The sequence below is a fragment of the Gekko japonicus genome, unplaced genomic scaffold, assembly GCF_001447785.1.
Source record: "Gekko japonicus isolate JY-2015 unplaced genomic scaffold, Gekko_japonicus_V1.1 scaffold2065, whole genome shotgun sequence".
Classification (NCBI taxonomy): Eukaryota; Metazoa; Chordata; class Lepidosauria; order Squamata; family Gekkonidae; genus Gekko; species Gekko japonicus.
In genome coordinates this window covers 90213-115213 of record NW_015173198.1, presented here as the reverse complement: position 1 = coordinate 115213, position 25001 = coordinate 90213, and the positions used below count along the sequence as shown (strand labels likewise).

Here is a 25001-nt window from a genome sequence, read left to right as displayed (position 1 = left end):
GTTGGAAGTTTATTGGGCCTTTCAAAGTGCGTAGAATCATCAATGACGTTGCTGTTGATGTTGAACTGCCGAAAAATCTGAGGGCTTTGCATTCTGTTTTTCACATGAGTTTGTTGAAAAAGGATCCTGGTACCTCTCAATGGAGGCCCTCTGTGACTCCCCCTCCGCCTGTGCTACTTGAGGGGGATGAGCATTTTGAGGTTGCGGACATCCTCGACTCCAAACTGAAACGTGGTAAACTCTGGTACCTCATTGAGTGGGTGGACTTCGGACCCCAGCACCGCGAATGGTAAGTTCCATAAGGAGTTCCCGGACAAACCGGGAGGCCTCCCGCCCAAACCGGGAGATCTCCCGCCCTGCCCGGGAGACGGTGGGTAAGATGTGTTTTGGAGGGGGCAGTATGTCAGCAAGCTGCCATTGTGTTCTGTGTTTCTTGTACGCTTGTACAGTTCATCCCCCCCCCCTCTCCCTGCTAGCCTGTATTTTATTTTGCTGTAATGCTAAGCCGAACATCTGGAGGACGTGGTGTAGGAGGAGAGCTTGAATGCTAGCTTGTTGCCTTTAGAGCCTGGGAACTGCACCTGTATTATGTCTGGAGATAGTAGTGTTCCCAGGGATTGAGCGCGCAACCGTTTCCCTTTACCCGCCAGCGGGAAAGTGATCCATTGGTTCGGTACCTGGTTCAAATCCCTTTATTATACTTGCCCTGGCTGTTTGTACCCATTCCTAACAAAGGACTTGTTTGAGTATCTTTCCAAAGCTTTGAAATAAATTTTGCTTTTCCCCACTCCTCCACATGCAGCCAACTGGGTGACCTTGGGTCAGTCACAGTTCTCTCAGAGCTGTTCTCTCAAGGACAGTTTTCAAGAGAGCTCTCTCAGCCCCACCTATCTCATAGGGTGTCTGTTGTGGGGAGGGAAAGGAGACTGTAAGCTGCTCTGAGACTCCTTCGGGTAGTGAAGTAAAGGTAAAGGTTTCCCTCGCTCAAAAGCTAGTCGGATACAACTCTAGGGGGCAGTGCTCATCTCCGTTTCCAAGCCTAAGAGCCAGCGCTGTCCGAAAATGTTTCCATGGTCATGTGGCAGGCAGGACTAAATGCGGAGGCGCACGGAACGCTGTTACCTTCCCACCGAAGTGGTACCTATTTATCTACTTGCAATTTCTTGCTTTTGAACTGCTAGGTTGGCAGGAGCTGGGGCTCACCCTGTCACGCAGCACTAGGCTCTCGAACTGCTGAACTACAGACCTCCTGTAGGTAGTGAAGGGTGGGGTATAAATCCAACCCCTTCTTCACTTCTTCTTCTACATGAGCTCCACTTTGTTTCCAGTGGTTTCGGCTCTGTTCTATATTTCTTCTTGTGTTCAGATTTCTGCAGTTCAAACCCGATTGCACTGTTCACTGGATGGCCCATCCCACCGATTATATTTGACTTACATTATGTAATCTGCCTTGAGTTTCAGTGAGAAAGACGGACTATAAATAATGTAAGTAAAATGATAAATAAATGATCCACCTGCTGCTGGACAGGACTGATTTGTGCTTTTTTTGGGGAGGGGGAGCCTTGCTTCCTCAAGCAAAACTTCCTGCATAGACAAAATTAACTAAGCTGAAACCTTTGCTTTGAAAGGCTAATATTGTAAATGGAGGGTGAGAAAGCATTCGATCAATTCTATTCTGCCACATTGTCTACAGCAGTACAGTTGGACAGCCAGCTGCTAAGCGGGCAGGTGGCTCTTAACGTCTTCGGTCTAATTATGCAGCAAACCGTAAGCTATCAAATAAAGCAGCTCTGTTATACAACCCCCCCTTCCCCCTACTATAAATGGGAATCCAGAGTTCGAATCCTGAACCTCGCTTCCATTTATGCTCCCTCTGTTTCTACAGCAGAGGCAGGCCTCTGCTGGACAGCACTGGTCTCTAGCAATCGGTACTTTTTGGCTCCCTGAAGGATGCTGGTCTTGCATGAATAGAAACTCTTAGAGCCGAAGGAATGCGCTCTACAGCAGAAGACCTCCTCCGCCATGGAAAACAGTGCCATGCAAGTGGAAGGAAGGCTGAGGATCCAAGCCCACATGAGTAACGAACAAAGCACAGAGCAAAATTTGAACCCAGTGGCACCTTTAAGAGCAACAAGGTCTAATCCTGGGTATAAGCTTCCATGCATGCACACAAAAGGTTAGACCCAGAATAAAACTTTGTTGGTCTTAAAGGTGCTGCTGGACTCAAACGTTGCTCTGCTGCTTCAGACCTACGCGGCGACCCACCTGAATCACAGTTTAGGTTCAAATAGAGAAGATGAAGAAGAAGAGATTGGATTTATACCCCGCCCTTCACTCGGAATCTCAGAGCAGCTTACAAACTCCGTTCCTTTCCCCTCCCCACAACAGACACCCTGTGAGGTAGGTGGGGCTGAGAGAGCTCTTGACAGCTCTGACAGAGCTATGGTTTGCCCAAGGTCATCCAGCCAGGTGCAAGTGGAGGAATGGAGAATCAAACCCGGTTCTCCCAGATTAGAGTCCGCGCACTTAACTACTACACCAAACTGGCCATACCATGTCCTTCAATAAATACTAAACCATACCACGTCCATATGGCAATAAAAATATGCTGCGTGCAACTCCCCAGTACTTGCCTGATGACAAAAGAAGCAACGAAAAGGATGGTGGCAAAGCAGTTCCGCTGACAATCCGCGTTTTTCTTCTGTCTTTGGTGCATTTCCCCACCGCAGTTGTCGCAGCAACGACACATGCAGAAGCAAAGCCCTACCAGGGGCAGCAGCAAAACGAAGAGGAGCCCCAACGTGGCAGAGACTAGAAACCCAATTTCATAGTACACTGCCTGCAGGTCAGACGGAAAGAACAGCAAGAGGAGATGTTAGAGCTGAAATGGCGGCATCGAGCTTCATTGCCACTGTCCTTTATTTGTCCTAACCCGAGGGGCACTAGGCGGGATGCCGGGGAGGTCTACAATCGGCCTTGACAGTATTTTCCAGCTAGAAACCACGGCCATGCGAGCGCCTAATATGTACGAGGACTGGAGAGAAGGTTGCCAGATCCAGGCTGGGAAATTCCTGGAGAGTCCCAGTGGTGGGGAGGGTGGAGTTTGGGGGAGGGAGGGACTCAGCAGGGAAGTGGTGCCCGTGGAAGCCCAGAGGAGGAGATCCCTGTCACCTGGAGCTCAGTTGTAATTCCAGGAGAACTCCAGGTCCTGCCTGGAGGATGGCGACCTTGGTTGGGGAGGGGAAATGAGAGGGGATTGTTCTTCTACCTACACAGTGCTTTAACACAAAATGTCACATGACACTCATCTTAGCTTTGGAAGCAAAAAGGTATTTGAGTACGATGGACTTCCTAAACTGAGTCAGAGGCTCACATCACTGCTGATTCTATCTCTAGAACAGACGCTTCTAAATTTCTCCTGAGAATAAATGGAACAATCCCAGCTTCTGCTTCGGTGTCGCTTCTCAACCACCAAATGAGTTACTCCCAAACCACGTGCTGGAGCAGCTGCCTTTGGCCAGGAGAGGGACTGAAGTTTTAAATCTCTGTGTTGGATGTACCACGTCTGTCAGAGCAGAGAGGCCCCTTCATATTCAGAAAATAAGAACACACTGGAACTGCCACCACCTCCCAGCTGACAGATGTTGAGGGATCCCAGATGTACAGCTGTTGCTCAGAAAACATGGCCCAGCCTTTGACCTCAACTAGGGTCGCACCTGGAGATCTCCCACTATTACAATTGACCTCCCGACCACAAAGGTCAGTTCTCCTGGAGAAAGTGGCTGCTTTGGAGGGTGGACTCTATGGCATTATAACCCTCCTGAGGTCCCTCCCCTCCCCAAACTGCACCCGCCCCAGAAGGCCTGTAGCCCCAAGATTTTTTTAATTCGGGGGGGGGGCTTTAAATAAGTCAGGGCACCCCACATACACTCCTGCGCACACCCACCCACCCAAAGGAGAGCCTGGGCTGGATGGGAAGTCGGGGGGGCTTGGCGGTAAGTTAGGGGGCCAGGCCCTGAGATGCCCCACTGTAGCTACGGGCCTGCTCCCCAGGCTCCACCCCCCAAATCTCCAGGTTATCTCCCAACCCAGAGCTGCCAACCCTAACCTCAGCTCGCAAACAAGAGGCATACTCTTAACTAGGGCAACCTAACCTAATGCAAGTTGGTCAAGGAAACACGCACCTTTCAAAGTGTAAAATGTGCCTCCAGTTTTCACTCTAATACTTCCCCCCCCCCAATACAATTTATGTCCCAGGGAAAATGCCCAAGTGCGTTTTCCAAAATTATACTTTGAAAAATTGTCTGATTGCACTGAAAACCAAAACCTAATTTTGAACAGGAAAAACACACTTGGTTAATTCGGCAACAAAATGATTGCTAATGAGTGCCAGGCCTCCTTGTGCATAGGCCAGGGTGGCCAACTCCAGCTGGGGAATTCCTGAAGTTCTGGGGATGGTGCCTGGTGAGGAGGGAATGCCATAGAGTCTACCCTCCAAATACGCCATTTCCTCCAGGGGAAACTGATCTCTGTAGTCTGGAGATAAGTGGGAATTCTGGAACCCCACCTGGAGGTTGGCAACTCAAGTGGAGGCTGATTCGAGGACATAGAAGAACCTCCCTCACACTCACTGTCTTTTGATGGGGTTTTGATGGAGTTTTAAAATGTGTGTGTGTGTATACACACACACACTTTTTAAATGTTATTTTAATCTTTTAAATGCCTTGATGTTTGCCACCTCAGAAACTCTATTTGGCTGGAAAGGCAGCATGTAAGTGTTTTAAACAAAACAATCACCAGAACTCAGGGTCACCCAACTAGATTGAGGATTCGGGACAGAGAAAACAAAGAATTCCTGCCTGACACAAATTTTGGCTGGAATTCACTGCCTCACAAAATGGTGAGGGCTGGTGGCTTAGAAGGATAAGACCAGCTCATGGAAGAAATACAGCTAAATACAGGTCAGAGACAGACTTGACCGCTAGGTGGAATCTTCAGAGACAGAAGAAACGTGCTTTGAATACCAGTTGTCAAGGGGGGAGAGAGACGAGGGGGGATACCGCCCGTCATGCCTCGCTTCTGCGCTCCCCGGAAGCATCCCTCCGGCCACTGTTGTGAAACAGCACTAGAGGAGATGGAGCAGGCCCTCAAACAAACCAAAGTCAGGCCAGCCACACACATAAACACACAGATCTTTCAGAAAGAGCAATCAGGACACAAGCAGAGCCCTGCAGGATCAAAGCGGTGGTCCACCTAGTCCAGCCTCCTGTCTCACACAGTGGCCAACCACTTCCTCTGGAGGGCCAACAACAGGGCACAGAGGCCGAGGCCTTCCCCCGAGGTGTGCCTCCTGGCTCTGAATGTGGAGGTTCCCCTCAGCCACCATGACTAGTAGCCATTGATAGGCTTCTCCTCCACATGTCTATCTAATCCTTTTTTCAAGCTGTTCATTCCTGTGGCCGTCACGACATCCTCTGGCAGCGAATCCCACATTTTAATCCCTCTCTGTGTAAAAAAAAGTATTTCCTTTTGTATGTCCTGACTCTACTGCCCATCAGCTACATTGGATGCCCTCAAGTTCTAGTATTTGGGAGACTGGGGAAAAAAGGTTCTTTTCATCCCAGGAGTTCAATTTTTTCCCAAGGGACTTGAATTTTCAATGTCAGCAGGGCACCTCGCTGCCCTTTATCTTTCATGCCCATCCGAGTGGGCTGTTGTAACTGGCTTGGCTCCCTCCGAATGCCCATTTATGGCTATTCTAGTACCAGTTCAGGGCGGGGGAGGGAAGAAGAAAGAGTGAGACCAGCTGCCAGCCACCTTCCTGCAGGGCCAGTTCCAAGCCCATTTCTCACCGGCTACATCTCATCACGCTCCAGTTCCACTTCCAGCAAATCCGCCCCCAAACTGCCCAAGTTCCTCCGTGAAAACAGCTCCCAGTACTGATGCTGTCATTTATACCACTGATCCAGCTACAATTATAAGGAGGGTTAAATTGGGGGGGGGGGGGGCCTGAAATACAGGAAAACCACAAAGCGAGCGTTGAGAAGCAACATTCAGAACAATTTTGATAATACTCCAACCGAAGCTGTTAGAAGGACTATCAGAGCTATCGGGGACAAGACAAGAGGGAAATAAAAACAATACAATGCAGCATGCGGTTATTGGTAGGTTAACACAGCTTTCCAAATGACAGTGAGAAATGTTGGGGACAATGAGAAAGATTTACCTGAAGAGCCAGGACAATATTCTCTGGCTGTGGAGGTCAAGGTAGATGGGAAATGTGTATGATGAGCAGGCGGCATGCATAAAAACAAGGCAGGTGAGCAATGAATAATACACCCCAAGACAACATTTGCCGTGCAGTAAATAAAAACAGCAAATCAAGCATTGATGGAAAGCACAGGTCACTGCAGTTGCAATTTTGGCGAACTTGACCAAGTGAGGATTTGTGGGCTGTTTACTTAGTGGTGTTGAATCCTTACAGTTCAAGTACCTCTGTGTTGCTAGGCAAAATTGAAGTCAGCAGGGAAAAAGGAAGACCCGACATGAGATGGATGGACTCCACCAGGGAAGCCACGAAAGCCCCCAGTCTGTGAGACCTGAGCAAGGCTGTGAACCCCAGGACCTTTTGGAGGTCATGAATTCAAAGGGACAGAACAACTTTAGAGTCCAGAGGGGGCACCTTTAAGACCAACAAAGATTTATTCAGGGTATGAGCTTTCGCATGCAAGGCAGTTTTTCATACATACTCGGATGGCAGATGAGGTTCTAAACTTATAGACAGGGATTTAACAGCAAAGATGTGACCAGTGTTCCCTCTAAGCTGAGTCAGTGTGAGCTAGCTCACAGTTCTTTAGCCTCTGGCTCACACATTTTTGTCTGAGCTCAGGAAGGAGGGCTCCAGAGCAAACTAATTCATGTGGCAGCCAAATAGCTCACTCACAACTTTAATGCCAGCAGTTCACAGAGTCAAATTCTTGCTCACAAGACTCCACAGCTTAGAGGGCGCACTGGATGTGACTTAATGGCGCTTAACATAAACATGCACCTTTCTCTGCCTTCTTCTTTAAGTCTTGTTAGAGAAAGAGAGGGCCAGTTTACCACAGTGCTCACAGTTTTTCATTTTCCATTTTCCATTTTGACTAAATTTTTCTATTCTGAGTTCTTAGGGCGGAATTGCCTTGCGAAAGGATTTAAAAAAAACGACTCTGGTGGACAATGCAGAAAATCAACTCTTTTTCTAACTCTGGCATAACAAGTAGAAAATGGCAGCATCAGTTATATAGGGGGTGGAAGCCCTGGTGGTATTTGACTGAGACAGCTGCTATTTTTAAAAGGCTGCACGTTTTCTTTGAAAGTTTTAGTCACGTGCTTTCAATTATAGCTGAATGCTGTGCATTTAAGAGTGATGTACCGGGAAATGAGCCTCTACTGGTTCCATGAGAACAAGCTTCTGGTCACAGAACACAGTTGTAGGCTGGGATCATTGAGGATGGTACATTATGGAGTTATGACCTGCGCCCGTTCAACTTGCTGCAGCCAACAGTTACATTACACAACAAAAAGGGGGGTGACTCACATGACAGAAGGATGAGGCTGAATCACACAACCAAAGGAAAGAGCCTCTCAGTAATTAGGGGACCTTAACAATAGGGAAGGCCGATTTTGGTCATTTAGATGGGCTGACACAATGTCCAATTTGCTGCATGAGCCACACATAGCCAATCTGGAAGCCTCTGGTATGTTTTGAAACTCTGGTGTCCGTTAGGGTGCCATTCAACTATCCTTGCCTATTTGGGAACCACTGACCAGAGCTGTAACTTCAGAGAAGCATTTATCGCAGTGATAGCCATAATGTTGTGCAGCCCTTGCTCTAGTGCAGCGATAACAGTCGTATTTTATTTGAGAACAGACCATCTGCTCAGCATGTTCTGTGGCGGAGGTCCCCGACCATTTTCAGCCTGTGGGCAGCTTTGGAATTCTGACAAAGCATGTTGTACACAAGCACAAAATGGCTGCCGGACGAGGTGGGCCCAGCCACAAAAGCAGCGGCAGCTGCCTCCCTTCAGTCACACAGTAAAGGTCCTTATGAAGAAGAAGAAGAGATTGGATTTATATCTCGCCCTTCACTACCCGAAGGAGTCTCAGAGCGGCTTACAATCTCCTTTCCCTTCCCCTCCCCACAACAGACACCCTGTGAGGTAGGTGGGGCTGAGAGAGCTCTTTCCAGAGCTGTCCTTGAGAGAACAGCTCTGACAGAACTTGTGACTGGCCCAAGGTCACGCCAGCAGCTGCACGTGGAGGAGTGGGGAATCAAACCGGGTTCTCCCAGATTAGAGTTTGCACTCCTACCTACCACACCAAACTGGCTCTCAAACTGTGGTGGCAGCTGCTGACCAAAAACATTTTTAAAAATCTGCAAAGCCAATTAAATCTCCAGTGGCCAATCAGAAGCCTTGCTGGGCAAAAGCCCCTCCTGGCCCTGCACACTTTCTAAAATCACTTGGTGGGCATCAAGTGTCGGAAGGTGCCATGGGACCCCGTTTCATGTCACCTCAGTGTCCTTCAAATATTCAAGCATGCAAAGGCGCTAACTAAAATTATGTTTGACTATTTATGAGGGGGACGTTATAATGGAAGACAGGCATTCCATTTAGGGGAGTTTATGAAACTCCTTGCGGCGCTGACAAAACATTACCATGATCTAAGTTCAATGGCTCTCCAACACCCTGGCAATCAATTCTCACCTCACCTGAATAAAAATGAGGGGAAACATGACTTGAGTTGAAAAAGGGGGGGGGGATAAATGTTACTGATGGGATTAAAAGGATCTCTTCTGTCGGCTGAAATTTCTGTTTTTCGTTGCTGTGCTTCAGCTCTCGTGAAAAGCTGCTGCTTGCTGAACAAAAAGATGAGGGGACACAGCGGCTGGGTTGCAGCGGCAGTGGGGAGTCAGGGAGATCCCACTTTGTCAGCTGCACTGCATCGGCAGCATCTGGCACCCAATCCAAGCACAGTCATTAAGATTTTGTTGCCTGCACTTTCAGACGGCTCAAAAGCCTTCATGCATGCTATCTTTTTGCAGCCTCTGTCTCTGAGGGAAACAGAGAGAGAGAGAGAAAGGAGACATACTGAGTTTGTGGCAAATCAAAGGTTTGAATTGGGAATTTTTCTAATTCATTCTCTCCAAAACGCTACGCCAGTTCTCAGTTGTGTTGCACTCGGCAATATTCATTCTTTTATTTGCACCCTCCAATGCTAGCTTAAGCGTGAGGTTAAAACTAATCGAAGTATCTTCCCTATGAGCAAAGTAGTCCTGGTAGTCTGGAAAGTCTGCATAATTGCTGGACTTGAGACAGTGGGGATTTCCTTCCTTTCCAAATAAATGGGAAGCCCACAAGCAGAGCTCCGGGAGCAGCTCACACGGGAACAGCTTGGCTAGATCTCTAAGCTGCAGCTTCGCTTTATCACCCAGCCGGCCGTTCCAGGGCCAGAGCCACAACAACACAGAGAACTTCACGCAAAAGCAGCAGCAACAATCACCCAAATCTTTTTGAAAATATTTGATAATAACACGGAAGCTCTGCCAAAGGAAACATTTGTGATGCCTTATTCATGCGGTTTCAGCAAAAATGCAGTCTGGGAACTTGGTATTCCTAAAATAAACTATAAGCAGGTTTAAGCAATGTTGGCTTAAACGATATTTGGTCTTCAAAGAAATATCACTAAAACACCACTGTTAGCACAAGAAGAAAAGTTACCTTTTGATAATCAGCCGGCGTACTTCCAAAATTTTGCTGTGCTAGTTTTTTAATGAGATCTGAAAATAAAGAAAGAACATTCCCAAATGTAAGAACAGGTAACCTGGGGGGAAAGGCCATTGTGTACAGGCAATCCTTTGAACGCTGTTTTCAAAATGAAATGCTAATCTAGCATCATTAACACTTCTTGTTGAAATAATGTATTCTGACAACTGCATGCGTCCAGACACTCAAGGATGCAGAATCAACCAAGACACTTCAGGGACCAACTTTGGCAAAGACATTTTATAGCTCACAGGCAATGCACTCTACAGCAAGGGTCTCCAACCCTTTTGAGACAGTGGGCACATTTGGAATTTTGAGGCAGTGCGGTGGGCACAGCACAAAATGGCTGCCACAGCCAATGAGAGCGGATGGAATGATGGAGAGTGCCAGTTCAAAAACAGCAGTTAAAAACAGCAATTGGGAGTTGGTAGCTGGGGCGCTGAGAGGGGAAAGAGGATGTCTGAAGGAGGGAAACCGTGGAGGAGAGTGACTTGGAGGTGGCTGGAAATAGTCAATTCGTAACCAAAGGAACAAAGGACCACAGCTCAAAAGTTCAATGGACGCAGAATGTTGTAACTATCTTCAAAAAGGGAGACTGCCAGCTCCCAAGTAACTATAATGTTGTAACTAGGAATAGGAACGGACCACATTTTTGCAGTTCAGTTTGTGGTTTGTGGCTGTATTGTTTTCTGAGGAGGTTCTTTTGTATTGTTTTGTCAGGAAACAATCCATATACAAAAGAACCTCCTCAGGAAAGCTCCTCCATTAGCATGCTCATAGCCTGGGGAACTCCTACAAGATAATGACGCAGCCCTACCCCACCTTCTGGTGTAGATATAAATTACCTGCCTACCAGTTTCTTCTCACCTTGACACAGAGAGCACTCCATCTTTCTGTGTTATACTTCTGAGGATTCCAGTCACAGTTACTGGCAAAATGTCAGGTTCTACAATGCCAAGACCATGGCCTCACAACCCAGAAAATCTACAGCAACTAATGAACTCCGGCCGTGAAAGACTTCGACAACATAACAGGAGGTTGGTTTGCGAACCTAACTGGTTTGTATGGGTTCATGAGCCATTTCAAGTTTAAACCCTTGCTTTCTGCTCCCCAAGAAAAGTGGCAGGAAGACGAAAGCAGGGGTCTAAATGGCTTGAAGACATTTAAACCTCTGTTTTCTGATTCCTGCGAAAAGCCAAAGGGAGCACAAAGTAGGGGTTTAAACGGCCCCAAGCTATTTCATCCCCAGCTTTCTAATCGCTACAGTTTTGTGTGGCGAGCAAAAAGCGGAAGGTGAAATGGTTGAAGGCATTTCACCCCATTTTCTGTTAGCCGCAGCTTTTCCCAACCAGCAAAAAGTAGGGGTTTAAATGCCGCCCAGTCATTTCACCCCCAGCTTTCTGCTGACTGTGAAAAGCCACAGCCAGCAGAAAGCTGGGGGTGAATTGGCTCGGAGCCATTTAAACCTCCTACTTACTGCACCCTGCAGCTTTTCACAGGGAGCAGAAAGCAAACGTTTAAAAGGCTCTGAACCATTTAAACCAAACAGCTGAGCTGCGGGGAGCTCCCACCACTCAGCCGTTTTTCATGAGGAGCGGAAAGCACGAACCGCCATGAACGGCATCAAAATTCGTGGAAGTTTGTGGTGGGTTCTTCAGTTCGTGAACATCACTTCGTGAATCACGAACCGGGCAAAATTCTACTTTGCTTTCTTCAGTGTTATGTCAATATCATAAATAAAAGTTGTTTTCTTTAACCCTATGGGCTGCATGTCTAAGGAAAACACACACACAATAGAATATCTTGATCTATATATATTATAGGATATGAATAAATGGTGGCAGTGAGTGAATGAAACAGCATTTTAGCCCGAACCCCAATAACTCTGTGTGAATGTGGGCCTGTTACTAAAGGGGGCTGGGATACCCTGTCTGTGGATGTATCTCTGAATGGGGGAGGGGGGGCTGAGAGGGGTAATGATAAAGGCTCTCCCACTTTTTCAAAGAGACAAGAAGGGTGGCGAGTGTGACGTCCTGGCTTACGGGTCCCTGACCTAAGGCTGTGTGTGTAGAGGGTAGCGGCCACTCTCTGTGAGTGGAGAAGGGGTGTCACAACTAGAATGGCAGAAAAATTACCCTGCTAGGACCTTCCCCCTTCTCCCCCCCCCCACCATGCCAGCTTTCTTCTAGAAGGAAGTTTGGACACAGAGAAGTATTTAAAAAGTGATTCCTCACGAGCAGCTGCTATCAGAACCAGCAAAATATAACCTACCAGCTTATCAGGACTTTACCCACATTACTCTGTTGCAGGGCCAGGATTCTATTTACAGAACAGAAATCCAAGAAGACAACTTCATTGCCAAGACTATGATGTCATCTGTTTACCAATTAGCTAAATTACTTTTACTCGGTGCCACACCAGATGCCAGAATTGTTTCCAATGACTAATAATCCCAGGGGTTTAAACACAGCACATGTTTCATCACAGGGGTTAAAAAGGGATTTGCCTGCTGCCGCACACTCACAGGCCTAATTACATTAATTCTTTACTCCATCGCTTTCCTGGGTCCCATCTGCCTCATCACATTCACCCTTATCCACATCTCTTTAGGGCAGTGAAGAAGTCATATGAGTTCCTCCAAGGTAAGAGTTGCCGTCTCACACATCAGTAGGGGTGCCAGTCTCCAGGGGGGACCTGGGGACCCCCTGGAATTACAGCTCATCTCCAGACTTACAGAGATCTGTTCCCCTGGAGAAAATGGATGCTTCGGGGGGTGGGCTCTATGGCATTGTACCCCTATGAGGTCCCTGTCCTCCCCGGGGTCTATCCCCAAATCTCTAGGAGTTTTCCAGCCTGTATATGGCAACATGTGCCATCAGGTTCATGTTCAAATACTCACTAACTGAAAGGCTGGCTACAGAGAACAAAGGCTTAAAGGTAATCTCTCTAGACAGTAAGCACCAACAAGAAACTAGAACACCACAGCCCTACCAGGAAATCATCCCACAAGCGGGTGGTAGAGAAACAGTTGACCCCCTTCTTCAGAATTAACCATACTACAAAAGAATAAAGTTAGCATGCAACACATGCCAATCCTCTCAGTCAGGTGTCATTTCCTGAAGGAGCACACAGGAGCAGAGCTCCGGCAGTAAAGAGCCCAAGGGGGCGGGCACATGCAACAAGCCCCGCCCCCTGCTCCCAGCAGCCCTCAGTTAGAGCAAGAAGCAGCCACGTAAGCTGCAGAGCCCCCCTGGCCCCCCGGGCCAAAAAGGCCAGTGGCACCTTTAAGACCAAATTTTATTCAGGTACAAGCTCTCCCTCCTCTGTGAGGACAGATCTGCACGTTCCCCCCCCCAATAGCTAGCAATCCAAAACAGTCCAGTGGAGCCATGAGTGGTGGGTGTTGCCTTCTGACACACTTTCGGTGACAAACAAGGGGGGTAGCAGTATGACAATAATGTTACATACACAAATACTGCAGCAGTGCAAACAATGCCAGATACCATATACACAATAACCAAATGATCATTCAGTGGTGTTTAATCTTGTTCTTTTTTCAATCTAGACGTTGCGAGATGACCGTACAAAACGTCACAAAGAAGGACGAACTTCCCCGGAGTAACCGTTTCGTTTCGATAATTCTTTTTCATACAAAATATCATAACAGAAAACATAACCGTTACTCATGTATATGAAGTTGTGTGGATAAGGATTGTTTTGTCTTCTTCTTGTCTTCCAGTATGATTAGTGATATAGTGATATAAATGTATTGGATATTGAATCAACCATAGTGCAATGAACATAATAAGTTGGCAACATCATTTAGGAAGCACATGATACATTGGTAGTGATATAAGATCTAGTAACGAGAGTTAGGGTTAAGGCTGATCAGCCCGATTTGATGTATAGGCTATGTGCCGGTTATAAGCTAATGGGAAGCATTTAGGGTAAGGCTTTTTGCATATGGAATTTTTATATGATATATAGCACTTATGTATGGATATAGAACTATGAAATGAAGGTATCAATTAATTAATAATAAGTTTTATTCATAGAATTAGAAATATCCGTTTGGGCAGATGAATGAATATGCTGATGCAGAACTGTATGTATTCTTCTAAAAATTGAGTTGCTTGTGAGGGTGGCTGGTATGTTTTCCTGTTATGAGTAACGGTTATGTTTTCTGTTAGGATATTTTGTATGAAAAAGAATTATCGAAACAAAACGGTTACTCCGGGGAAGTTCGTCCTTCTTTGTGACGTTTTGTACGGTCATCTCGCAACGTCTAGATTGAAAAAAGAACAAGATTAAACACCATTGAATGATCATTTGGTTATTGTGTATATGGTATCTGGCATTGTTTGCACTGCTGCAGTATTTGTGTATGTAACACTTTCGGTGACATCAGGGGGTGTGACATTTGCAAATAAGTTATGCTAATGAGTTATGCTAATGAGCTCATGCACCTCTTTTTCTACAAAATGACCCCTGCCTCTCAGTGATCTTCACTCTGAAATCCACATGCTGGATAAACAAACGCATTTTGGGGCGCTTTCCATCAGAGTCTGGCTCCAGCGATATCCGTGAGACAGTTTTGAAAACCCTTCTCGGACTAAAGCCTAGGTCACCTGCCCCAAGAACCTGCACGAAAACAGGATCCTGCATTACAAACAGCTGCTTACCAGCTATAAGCAGACACAAGGTGAGGGATGCAGGGCAGTCCTCAGCATGTAGGCTCAGGAAGCATGTCCCCTTGAGTTCAATGATCCTTACTCCCTATGAAGTCCATTGACAACTGCATCCAGTGAAAGGTTTGCAGCACTCAAGACTCTCTCCAAGGATATGAACTTAAGTGCACCGCATACAAAGTATGAAGTTGGCCAGGATGGGGGTACGGAACTGTATGAAGATTCTTTTTGTTTGTTGTCCTGCATTTCTACCATAATTTCCAAAGGATCTCACACATGGTCTCTCTGTCATCCTTATAGCGGCTGGAGTTAAGTCAGTAAATGCAGGTCTGAAACTGCAAGTCCTGCCTCATCAGGATTAGAATGCGCTCATTAGAACCTTCAAGAAGGCGTTCAGCAGAGGCCAGGGCGGGGAGAATGAGGCTAGGGAGCCACGGCCACGCCGAGCCCTCCCCTCCTCCCCTGCCACCGCTGCCCGGACCTAGTCGAAGTGTGGGCTACTCCGCAGTGCAGGAGAGACGATCAAGGGATCTTTACTTTTCCAGTTTAAGACTTGAAATGGTGGGTGTCTCTCCACAGATCTCACAGCTTATCTGTACACCTCAGGCATTTTACTTGCACATCCCTGTATTCAGGGGTCATTTCGCAGAAAAAGAGGTGCAGGAGCTCACTAGCATAACTCATTAGCATAACATTTGCATATGCCACACCCCCTGATATCACCGGAAGTGTGTCAGAAGGCAACACCCACTGGTCAGGCTCTACTGGACTGTTTTGGATTGCTAGCTGTTTGGGGGGGGGGGGGAGAACGCGCAGATCTGCCCTCACAGGAGGGAGAGCTTGTACCTGAATAAAACTTGGTCTTAAAGGTGCCACTGGACTGTTTTGGATTGCTAGCTATGGGGGTGTTTTGGATTGCTAGTTATTGGGGGGGGGACGCCCAGATCTGCCCTCACAGAAGAGGAAGAGCTTGTACCTGAAAGGTGGGGGGCTCTGCAAATTACCTGGCTGCTTCTTGCTCCTCGTGGCCCAACTGAGGGGTTCTGGGAGGAGGGGGTGGGGCTTGTACCTGAAAGCGGGCCGGGGGGGCTCTGCAACTTACCTGGCTGCTTCTTGCTCCTCGTGGCCCAACTGAGGGGTTCTGGGAGGAGGGGGCGGGGCTTGTTGCGTGTGCCCGCCCCTGGGGTCCTTACTGCCAGAGCTCTGCTCCTGTGTGCTCCTGCAGGAAATGACCCCTGCCTGTATTAAGCTTTTTTGCTGAACGTGACATCTTACCTAGCAACTCAGTGTATCAAGATATGATTTTTCTATGATCGTTCATATTTGCATTTGAAACATGGCTTGACTACTTACCTTTTGTATTTTGTGTATCTGTTACTTGGTTATTTATTATGCTTCACTAATTGTAGATTCTTGAATTGATAATCCTATAAGATTTCATACAGAAGGTTGTTATTTTTTTCGTTTTAATTTCTGATTAATTTGTATTTTGATTGTTACTTAATATGTGTATGTGGGGAAAAAATTAAATATAAAAAACGTTTAAAAGAAATTTGGTGTGAGTGTGACAGGGCTGCTTGCAAATCCAGGTACACCTGGAAAGGAGTCTCAAATCTCCAGGTAGTTCCCAACACAGAGTTTGCAACTCTAGAAAGGAAGCCAAAACTGGCTACAGCCCTATTATGTGTGCATTTCATCATAAATCTGGCTTCCTGCTGCCTAATGATGTATGAAATAACTAAGGGGCATGCCCACTTTTTTTTTTTTGAGACATGGTGGTAGGGTTGCCAACCTCCAGGTAGGGTCAAACAACAAACTGATTATTATTGTTGATATTGCATGTAATGAATATCTATACCTGTTTTAGAATATTATAAATAATACACAATGCACTTTATAAGATGGAACATATAGAACACTTTAACTTATAAATAAGGTTTTTGCAGTGTATATATTTGTTGTTTGACTCTTCTAACACTGCAGCTCGAGTTCCCAAACCTCCGGGTAGGGCCTGGGGATCTCCTGAAATTACAACTAATCTACAGACGACAAAGATCAGTTCCCCTGGAGAAAATAGCTGTTTTGGATACAATACTCTGTGGCATCATAACCTTGATGAGGTCCCTCCCCTCCCCAAATCCCACCTTCCTCCCACCCACCTCCACCCACACACCAATCTCCAGGAATTCCCCAACCCAGAGCTGCAACCACGCTTGGCGGCCAAACTCTCACGGAGGTGTTTTGTTTCGCCTTGTGCTTTCACACTTCACACTTTGCACCATGACTGAAGCTTCACGTGAAGAATTCCCTGCACTTAAAACATACATGTCAAGGTCTTCTCCTTGACCTGCCAGTGTTTTCGGGGGTGGGGTGGGGTGGAGAGAAAGGATTTTTCTGCCCCTAGAAGATTCATGTATGTACTGCAATGGGAACCAGGATTATGGCTGGTCTAGCGACTAATAAATTCTGGATTCTGATTTGAAGCGAACCCGGAACTCAACCCGTAACCAATGCTGAACGTGAACCCACACAGGTGTTGATGTCAGCAGACGTGCAGACGCATTCTGTAATTTCCGGGTCAGTCTCAAGGGTAAGCCTGCGTAGAGCGAATTGCAGAAATCAAGCCTGGAACTGACCATTGCATGGGCCACTGTAGCCAAGTCATGGGGGAGGGAGAGGGTCTCAGTAATCTGCTAGAGATGGAAGTAGGCAGACCGGGCAACTGCAGTAACCCGGGCCTCCACAGAAAGAGAGGCATCCAGCGCTTCTCCCAGGCTCCTCACTTTTTGGGCCAGCACCAAAGGCACCCCTTCCAGCGTAGGGAGCCTGATGTCAGGTAGCCCTGTCATGGGTTTGGAATGTGGAGGGATTCCCTCACATTTTCTGTCTCAGCTCTCCCTGGCTCACCAACTGTTTGCTATCTTATGCTTGACCTTGGAGATGCTCCAGCTGCAGTTTCTCGGCTGGGAAAGTTAACAGCTTTTGCTTTGCCTGCCTGCTATTGCCCACGCATGCAGGATGTATCCATTGGCTCATGCTTACAGGGGGGATGTTTGATTCTAGTATGAGTCAGAGGCCCTAGTGTTGGTGGCCATTCCTGACACAAGGTGTACACGTGTCTCTAGTACTGGATCTACCAATAAACAGTTATCTTCTCATGAAGCTCTGTGTTGCGTAACCTGACTAAGAACCCTGACACCTGATACCCATACCTATTAGGCTGGCCCTAATGTGGAGTTAGAGCTATACCTACATAGGAGACCGGAAGATCACTGAATCGGGAACCTGGATGGTAGATTTAGAGCGCGCCATCCAATTTAATGAATTATTAATACTGCGAGCACTTTAAATGTTATTAATGTTTTAATTATTTTAAACTGTTTGAAAAGTTTTAAGCAGACCAGGTACATGGTACCAACCACTGTAAGCCGCCCTGAGCCTGTCTGCAAGGAGGGCGGGGTCTAAATACAAATAATAAATAAATAAATAAATACCCATTCCCCTTTGCCCCAGGTAAAGGACCTCCGTCTTTGATGGATTTAACTACCTTTGTGATTCTTAGTAACAGACTTTTGGAAGTGCTAAAATTCCGTAGACTGCCTTAATGAACCCTTTCTTACATCTGAGTTATTGGATAAGTGCAAAATTTGGAGATATTGGTACCAAGGGAGTTTTGTACTGGCATTTTTTCCCCCAAATGGTGTTTTATCTATTATATGCCCTTTTAGGAAAACATCCACAAGTCTAGTTTCAAATTCTGTTTTTTGACAGAACATCTTAACAAGGACTCTCGGAGCTTAGCCGGTACACCAGGATGGCGGTTTGTGAGACATTCCAGGGGAGACATGAAACCTATAGAAATCAATATTTCTATACAGTCCATACATCTGCTCTCCCTGTTTCTGCACACCCGGATTCCCCCGCGTGGTTTCTGTGGGCACTGTGGTGCCTGCCAGTCCTTCCCTTTGCACCCACAGAGCTTTTCAGAAAGCGAGTGAGGGCCAGTGCAAGGTGGGGCTTTGTCAGGGGTTGCCCTCTTTCGAATGAAAGGTGTTTGCATGCTCAGAAGGATTGGGGGGCCCTGCTGCACACCATGTGAATCCAAGAACAGAGGTTTACAGTTGAGATGTTGAGATTTTGGAAGTGTCCTCCAAATCTAGCATACATCTTTGAAGGTTTGTAGGTCATTTTGGCTTTGCCATTGCACAGCAAAGAAGTTGTGCCTGTCTTGATTAAATATAGATTCCGCCGCTCCGTCGTCCACCTTGCTGCTGCATCAGAATGCCAGTTGCCATGGCAGCACAACATCATCAACAAAAGGACTCGGAAGACAACCGCTTTTGAGGACCGCAAATGGAGAAAAGTCACTGAGCGAGTGGAAGTGTTAAGCACGATAATGAGACAAGAACAAGACATGTGCTGTAACCAACAAAGGGATGCCACCAAAAAATAACAGACCGATGGAACGTTCCCCTTGCCCTCCCATCATGCTTAGAAGCACATCACATGGCAGGTTTCCCATCCACGCTTACACCGGTCACTGGCAGGGGGTTGCCAATCTCCAGGTGGCACCTGGAGGTCTCCTGCTATTAAAATTGATCTCCTGACAACCGAGATGAGTTCCTTTAGAGAAGATGGCTGCTTTGGAGGGTGGGCTCTACAGCATTACACCCTGGCTGTGGTCCCTCACCAAGCCCTGGCTTCCTCAGGCTCCAGCCCCAAATACCCAGGTATTTCCCAACCCAGAACTGACAACCTTATGGGGTACTATGACAACACAGCATCACAGGATGAGTATTCCTAGAAATTATGGCTGGGAGAGAACTTGCCACAGGGACTCCATGTTGGTGGCCTCCCCTCTGTAGGGCTAATGGGGTAGGCCCTCTCAAAGTCTTACTAGGTATGACAGTCCCAACTTTTCACAGCTGTTGGTTAATCAATGCCAACAAGAAAGTTACAAAAGAGGCTACGTCATTAAAAGCTGCTTTCAACCTGTTTGCCATTATAATGCTGGAATCTTCCATCTGTCATTTAAAAAATCAAGATTTTTTTCCCTATCAGTATGAAACCCAGCACAGAGAATTTACCTAAAAAGTAGCACAATTGGTCATTTTTTTAAAAAAAGGCTAAATTAAAGCAATTAAAGGAGCCAGTGGGGTGTAGTGGTTAAGAGCAGCCGACTCTAATCTGAAGAACCAGATTTTGATTCCCCACTCCTCCTCCACATGAAGCCAGTCGACACTCAACAACATTCCTTCAGAAGTTTCAGTTTATTGAGGACTAGTACTTAGGAAAACAGGAGGGCCTGGCGTGATCTTGTCCATGGGGTCGCGAAGAGTCGGACTCAACTGTGCGACTGAACAACAACAAGTACTTAGGACACCATGAACTCCTGTGTCAGGAATGGTGGGCAAATGAATTGAAACTACAGAGATACCCCCTTCATACATGGCCCCCTGATACAATAAAGCCAATAGGCAAGCACCTGAGCACACGGGCAAAAAGTAATGGTTATGTTCCCAGCGGGAAGCAGGGAGCTAGCCAAGTAAAGCCTGCAAGGACACCAGACAGATAACAGCACGCAGGAGAAAAGAAAGGGGGATGGGAGGAGGGAGACATCGAGAGCAACCCACACATTCCACACCATGGCAGCACTAGCTGACGGGTGGTTGTAAGCCGCTCCAAGACTCCTTCGGGTAGTGAAGAGCGGGGTACAAAAACCAACTCTTCTTCTCTTCTTCTTCTAAAGGTCCTGTGATAGCAACCATTCATTATAATCCACTCAAAACCTACATTTAGTTTCTCATTTAGGAAGCTGAAGTTGTGCCACAGTTTAAGAATGTTAGAGGCTTTCCCTTAATAAGAATTCATTGAATGTTCCTGAGATTGTCAAGTTTCAGGGACCCCGTTTTTCATAGAAAGTGTCTTGTAGGTGGGAAGGCGAAAAATGGAAACCTCCCTTGCAAAACACCGGATGGGGAACAACGACATAACATTCCATATATCTATTAGATACTGACAGACTTTCAGAACTTCAATCCTTCTCTCTTAGAGCATTTTCAACGGAAACCAGAAATGCAGAGGGAAAAGTAGCAACACATTTCAAACATAAGAGGGAAAGCTTGTTAGGAATGCACGTGTCATTTGCTACTGGAGTTGGACAAGTTATACTAAGGCAGAAAAAGAAGTATATGAAGTGTCTGTTAGTGCACACGCCTATTGCTGTGTTCTCCCATGCATGCCTGAAGCAAAGCACACAGCACAAAGAATGGCAATACAATTAAGTGCCACATGAAAGCTAGAACTCCAAGTGCAACTCTGGGCAGAGAATCCTCTGCTAAGAAATTTGCGGCTGGGGTGCACCAGGGATAGAAAAGTGTTACATTTTTCAACACTGCTTAATTAATATGACCCAAGACTATTTTCACATCAGTTGCTTGAATCACTTTATGAGTCTCCTCTGAGTAATATACACTGAATAGGCTACACGTGCTGTGCCCAATGGAGCAAACAGCTTCCAGTCACAGCCATTTTGGGTTGGGAAATATGGCATTGGGGGAAAGCTGAAGCCCCTTCCATATTGTGACCCAGTCCAGGACTGTTTTGGCCTATTAATCCTAAAAGAAATCAACCCTGACTGTTTCCTGAAAGGCCAGATACTGAAACTGAAGCTCAAATACTTTGGCCACCCAATGAGAAGGGAGCCCTCACTGGAGAAGACCCTGATGCTGGGAAAGACTGAAGGCCAAAGAAGACGGGGACGGCAAAGGATGAGATGGTTAGACAGTGTTATCGATGCAACGAGCATGAAATTGAGCAAACTCCGGAGCACAACGGAAGACAGGAGGGCCTGGCATGATGTGGCCCATGGGGTCGCAAAAAGTCGGACTCGACTGTGCGACTGCACAACAACAACAAACCCCACATTTTATTTACAAGGCTTGGAAGGCTCAGTAATAATGTTGTTGTTGTTTAGAACCCCCCCCCAATAACCACCAAGATCTCACAAGAACTCATTACTTAAAGCTACAGATGTTATTTCTAGTATTGGGGGGGGGGGTTAAGTCCAGCTGTATGTGTGTTTCAGATTTTTCTGCAAACTTGGGGCTTCTTGGGTTGAGAAATCCCCTACTTTTCCCTGGCTCCACTGTGTAGATTTTTTGATTCACACCCAATGAACTGCTTCAGAGTTAGCTATATGGTGATAATATAATAAACACTAACCTGTACTACAAGCGAGACCTTGTAACTGCTGAGTAAAGGACCACTGCTATCATTGTTCAAGTTTTGGATAGAATCCATCCATTAACACAACGCAGAACAGTCATTCCGGGTAGCCATACTGGTCCACAGAAAAATTTGGAACACAAAGACTGTAATCCTAAGGACTCTTTCATGGTAATAAGCCCCATCGAATGACATAAATATGACCTGCTTAGGACTGCTCTCAAAAGCTATGTAAGAGCACTTGTAAAGACCAACCCAAATAAATGACACAAAACGGCAAGAACCAGGGCCTCTCTCTCAGCTCTACAACTCCTTAGCTATCTCATGTCTCACCTTGGTTCTTCCTTCCAGCATGCCAAAGTTTACATCTCCTCTTGTTAAATTTCAATTTTATAATGTTCAATGGATATTTTAGACTATTACTTACATGAAAAAAATCACACACTGGGAAATATTTTATAATTCCTCCCCAATGTATCATATTCAGGGGTCATTTCGTAGAAAAAGAGCTAGGGGGACTCATTAGCATAACTCATTAGCATATGCCACACCCCCTGACATCACCGGAAGTGTGTCCTCCCCACAGCCGGCGGCGACCTCCAGCGGGCACCAGCAGGGAGCTCCAGGCCCCGCCCTCCCGCACCTCACCCGGGGGGATGGCGTCCCCCTGCGTCCCCCCCCAAATGACCCCTGATCATATTTATTTTTATTTTATTAGTTCAATTTATACCCCGCCCTGCCCATGAGCGGGCTCAGGGCGGCTTACAACGTTGACACAAAATACCAATGAAACCATATAAAATCATTTTAGAACAAAGCAATACAGATGAAACTCATAAAATCATAAGGTGCTAGTGATCGTTCAGTGCGTTGCTTGTGATGGCGTCCTAAGGATGTTTACAAGCTGACAGTTCCAGCTCAGTGGTCATCCTGAGTTACTCGGTGGAATAAGTCAGATGTTAAGGCTGAGGGCCAGGCTCGTTGATGGTAATAGTCAGGGCGGCTCCTTAGTTGAAAGCCTGGTAGAAGAGCTCTGTCTTGCAGGACCTGCGGAACTGTAAAAGATCCCGCAGGGCCCTGATCTCTTCCGGGAGCTCGTTCCACCAGTAAGGAGCCGCCACTGAAAAGACCCTGGTCGTAGCGAGCCTGGCATCCTTGGGTCCCAGGAGGGTCAATCGGTTCTGTGACCCTGACCGCAGTGCTCTCTGGGGTATATATGGGGAAAGGCGGTCTTTCAGGTATGTCGGACCCTGGCCATATAGGGCTTTAAAGGTAACCTTGAAGCGAATTCGGTATGCTACTGGCAGCCAGTGCAGTGCCTTCAGTGCAGGCTGGATGTGCTCCCACCTAGGTAGGCACATCAACAGCCTGGCTGCTGCGTTCTGCACTAGCTGCAGCTTCCGAATTTGCGACAAGGACAGCCCCATGTAGAGAGCATTACAGTACTCTAATTTTGAGGTGACTATTGCGTGGATCACTGTGGCCAGGTCGTTGCAGTCGAGGAAGGGAACCAACTGCCTAATCAGCTGAAGATAGTAAAAGGCCGACTTAGCAGTGGCTGCTACCTAGGCCTCCATTGTTAAGGAGGAATCCAGGAACACTCCCAGACTCCTAACCTCCGGACCTGGCACCAATGGTGCCCCGCCAAATGACGGGAGTGGGGTCCCCACCTACAAACCACTCCGACCCACACACAGGACCTCCATCTTCACCGGATTCAGTTTCAGCCAACTCACTCTGAGCCAGCCAGCCACGGCCTGTAGTGCCTGGTCCAGACCTTCAGGACTGGAGTCCGACCAGCCGCCCAACATCAGATAGAGCTGGGTGTCATCACCGTACTGGTGACACCCCAGCCCATAATTCTGGGCCATCTGGGCAAGGGGGCGCATATAGATGTTAAATAGCATCGAGGAGAGCACTGCCTCTTGAGGCACTCCAACAGGTGCCTCCTGGACCTCTGCTCCCCTAGCTCCACCCTTTGTCCCCGACTATGGAGAAAGGAAGCAAACCACTGCAAGGCAAGCCCCTGAATTCCCATGTTGGTGAGGCAGTGAAGCAGCAACTGATGGTCGACCTGGTCAAACACTGCCGACAGGTCCAACAGCAACAGTACAGCTGACCCGCCACGATCCAGATGCCTCCAGAGGTCGTCAGTCAGAGCGACTAGTGCCGTCTCCGCAAAAGCCAGACTGGAAAGGGATCTAACATGGAAGTGTCATCCATAAAGCCCTGTCACTGTCCACTTGATGAAAATGCTGCCTCGTCCAGAGCAGACCTTCTGACTGCTCAGGGGCCAAAGATTCCACGCATTCCTGACTAAACACCTGAAACACCAGCAGCAAGATACTGACAGTTTAAAATGAGCCCTCAGAGGGTTATACTCTAGGAATACTTTACCAAGCAAGTCTTACAATGCCTTCATTTTTCAATCAGCCCACTGCTGGAACCTAAAACCAACATGCACTGCAATGCTTAATTTCTGTTACAAGGACCACTTGATTCCATAAAGCCTGATGACATAACCTAATTGATCATTTGAGTCTGCATAAATTTGCATGTAAACAATAATCTGCAGCAGTAAAATACAGAGCAGAAATCCAGTGATGTCTTCACATAGGCCTTATATGTAGTCTGAGCCTAGGACCTAGGGGAAAACATGAAATGGTTGGGCATTGTAAGCTTCCCCCCTCCCCAGTCCACTCAGAGTGGCAGTGGCTCTCCAGGATCTCCGGTTGAAGTCTTTCTCATAATAAGCCACAGCCTGGTCCTTTTAACTGGAAGTGCCAGGGATAGACCGACCTGGCTCCTTAGCACAATGAACATAAGAGAAAATCCTCCACCAGGAAGCACAATATTTGCAACCAAGCCCCCTCCCCCTCAGCTAGCAGACTTCAGAAAATAACTCTAGCAGACCCACCTGGGCACGGGAGAAGCCAGCAAAAACAAGGGAAGTTCAGCAGCCCCACCCTCTGCTCTCTACACTCAGAGGCAGCTTGGGAGAGGCAGGGGCAGGGAGAGGGGAGAGAAGAGAGCTGCGGGCCAGATTGAAGCCCTGGGTGAGCCAGTTCCAGCCCGTGGGCCATATGTTTGACACCCCTGGTATGGATGGAGCACTATGTCTGAGGCAGTGATGCTCTGTATTTTTGGGGGGCCCAAAGTGGGAGGGCTTCTGGAATTCTGGCCCCACCGGTGGGCCTCCTGATGACATCTAGGTTTTGGCCACTGTGTGACACAAAGTGTTGGACTGGATGGGCCATTGGCCTGATCCAATATGGCTTCT

The 25001-nt window shown here is 47.1% G+C and overlaps 1 protein-coding gene across 2 annotated transcripts in view; it reads right to left on the bottom strand.

The window, feature by feature from the left end:
- The window catches only part of PROM1 (prominin 1), a 139224-nt gene that overhangs the window by 94427 nt on the left and 19796 nt on the right, over window positions 1-25001 (bottom strand). For both annotated transcript variants that reach the window (XM_015422650.1, XM_015422651.1), the window contains exons 2-4: window positions 9762-9820; window positions 6227-6253; window positions 2634-2839 (exon numbers count right to left, since the gene is read on the bottom strand). In XM_015422650.1, coding sequence (XP_015278136.1) covers window positions 2634-2839; window positions 6227-6253; window positions 9762-9820 — 292 coding nt within the window. The remainder of the gene's footprint in view (window positions 1-2633; window positions 2840-6226; window positions 6254-9761; window positions 9821-25001) is intronic.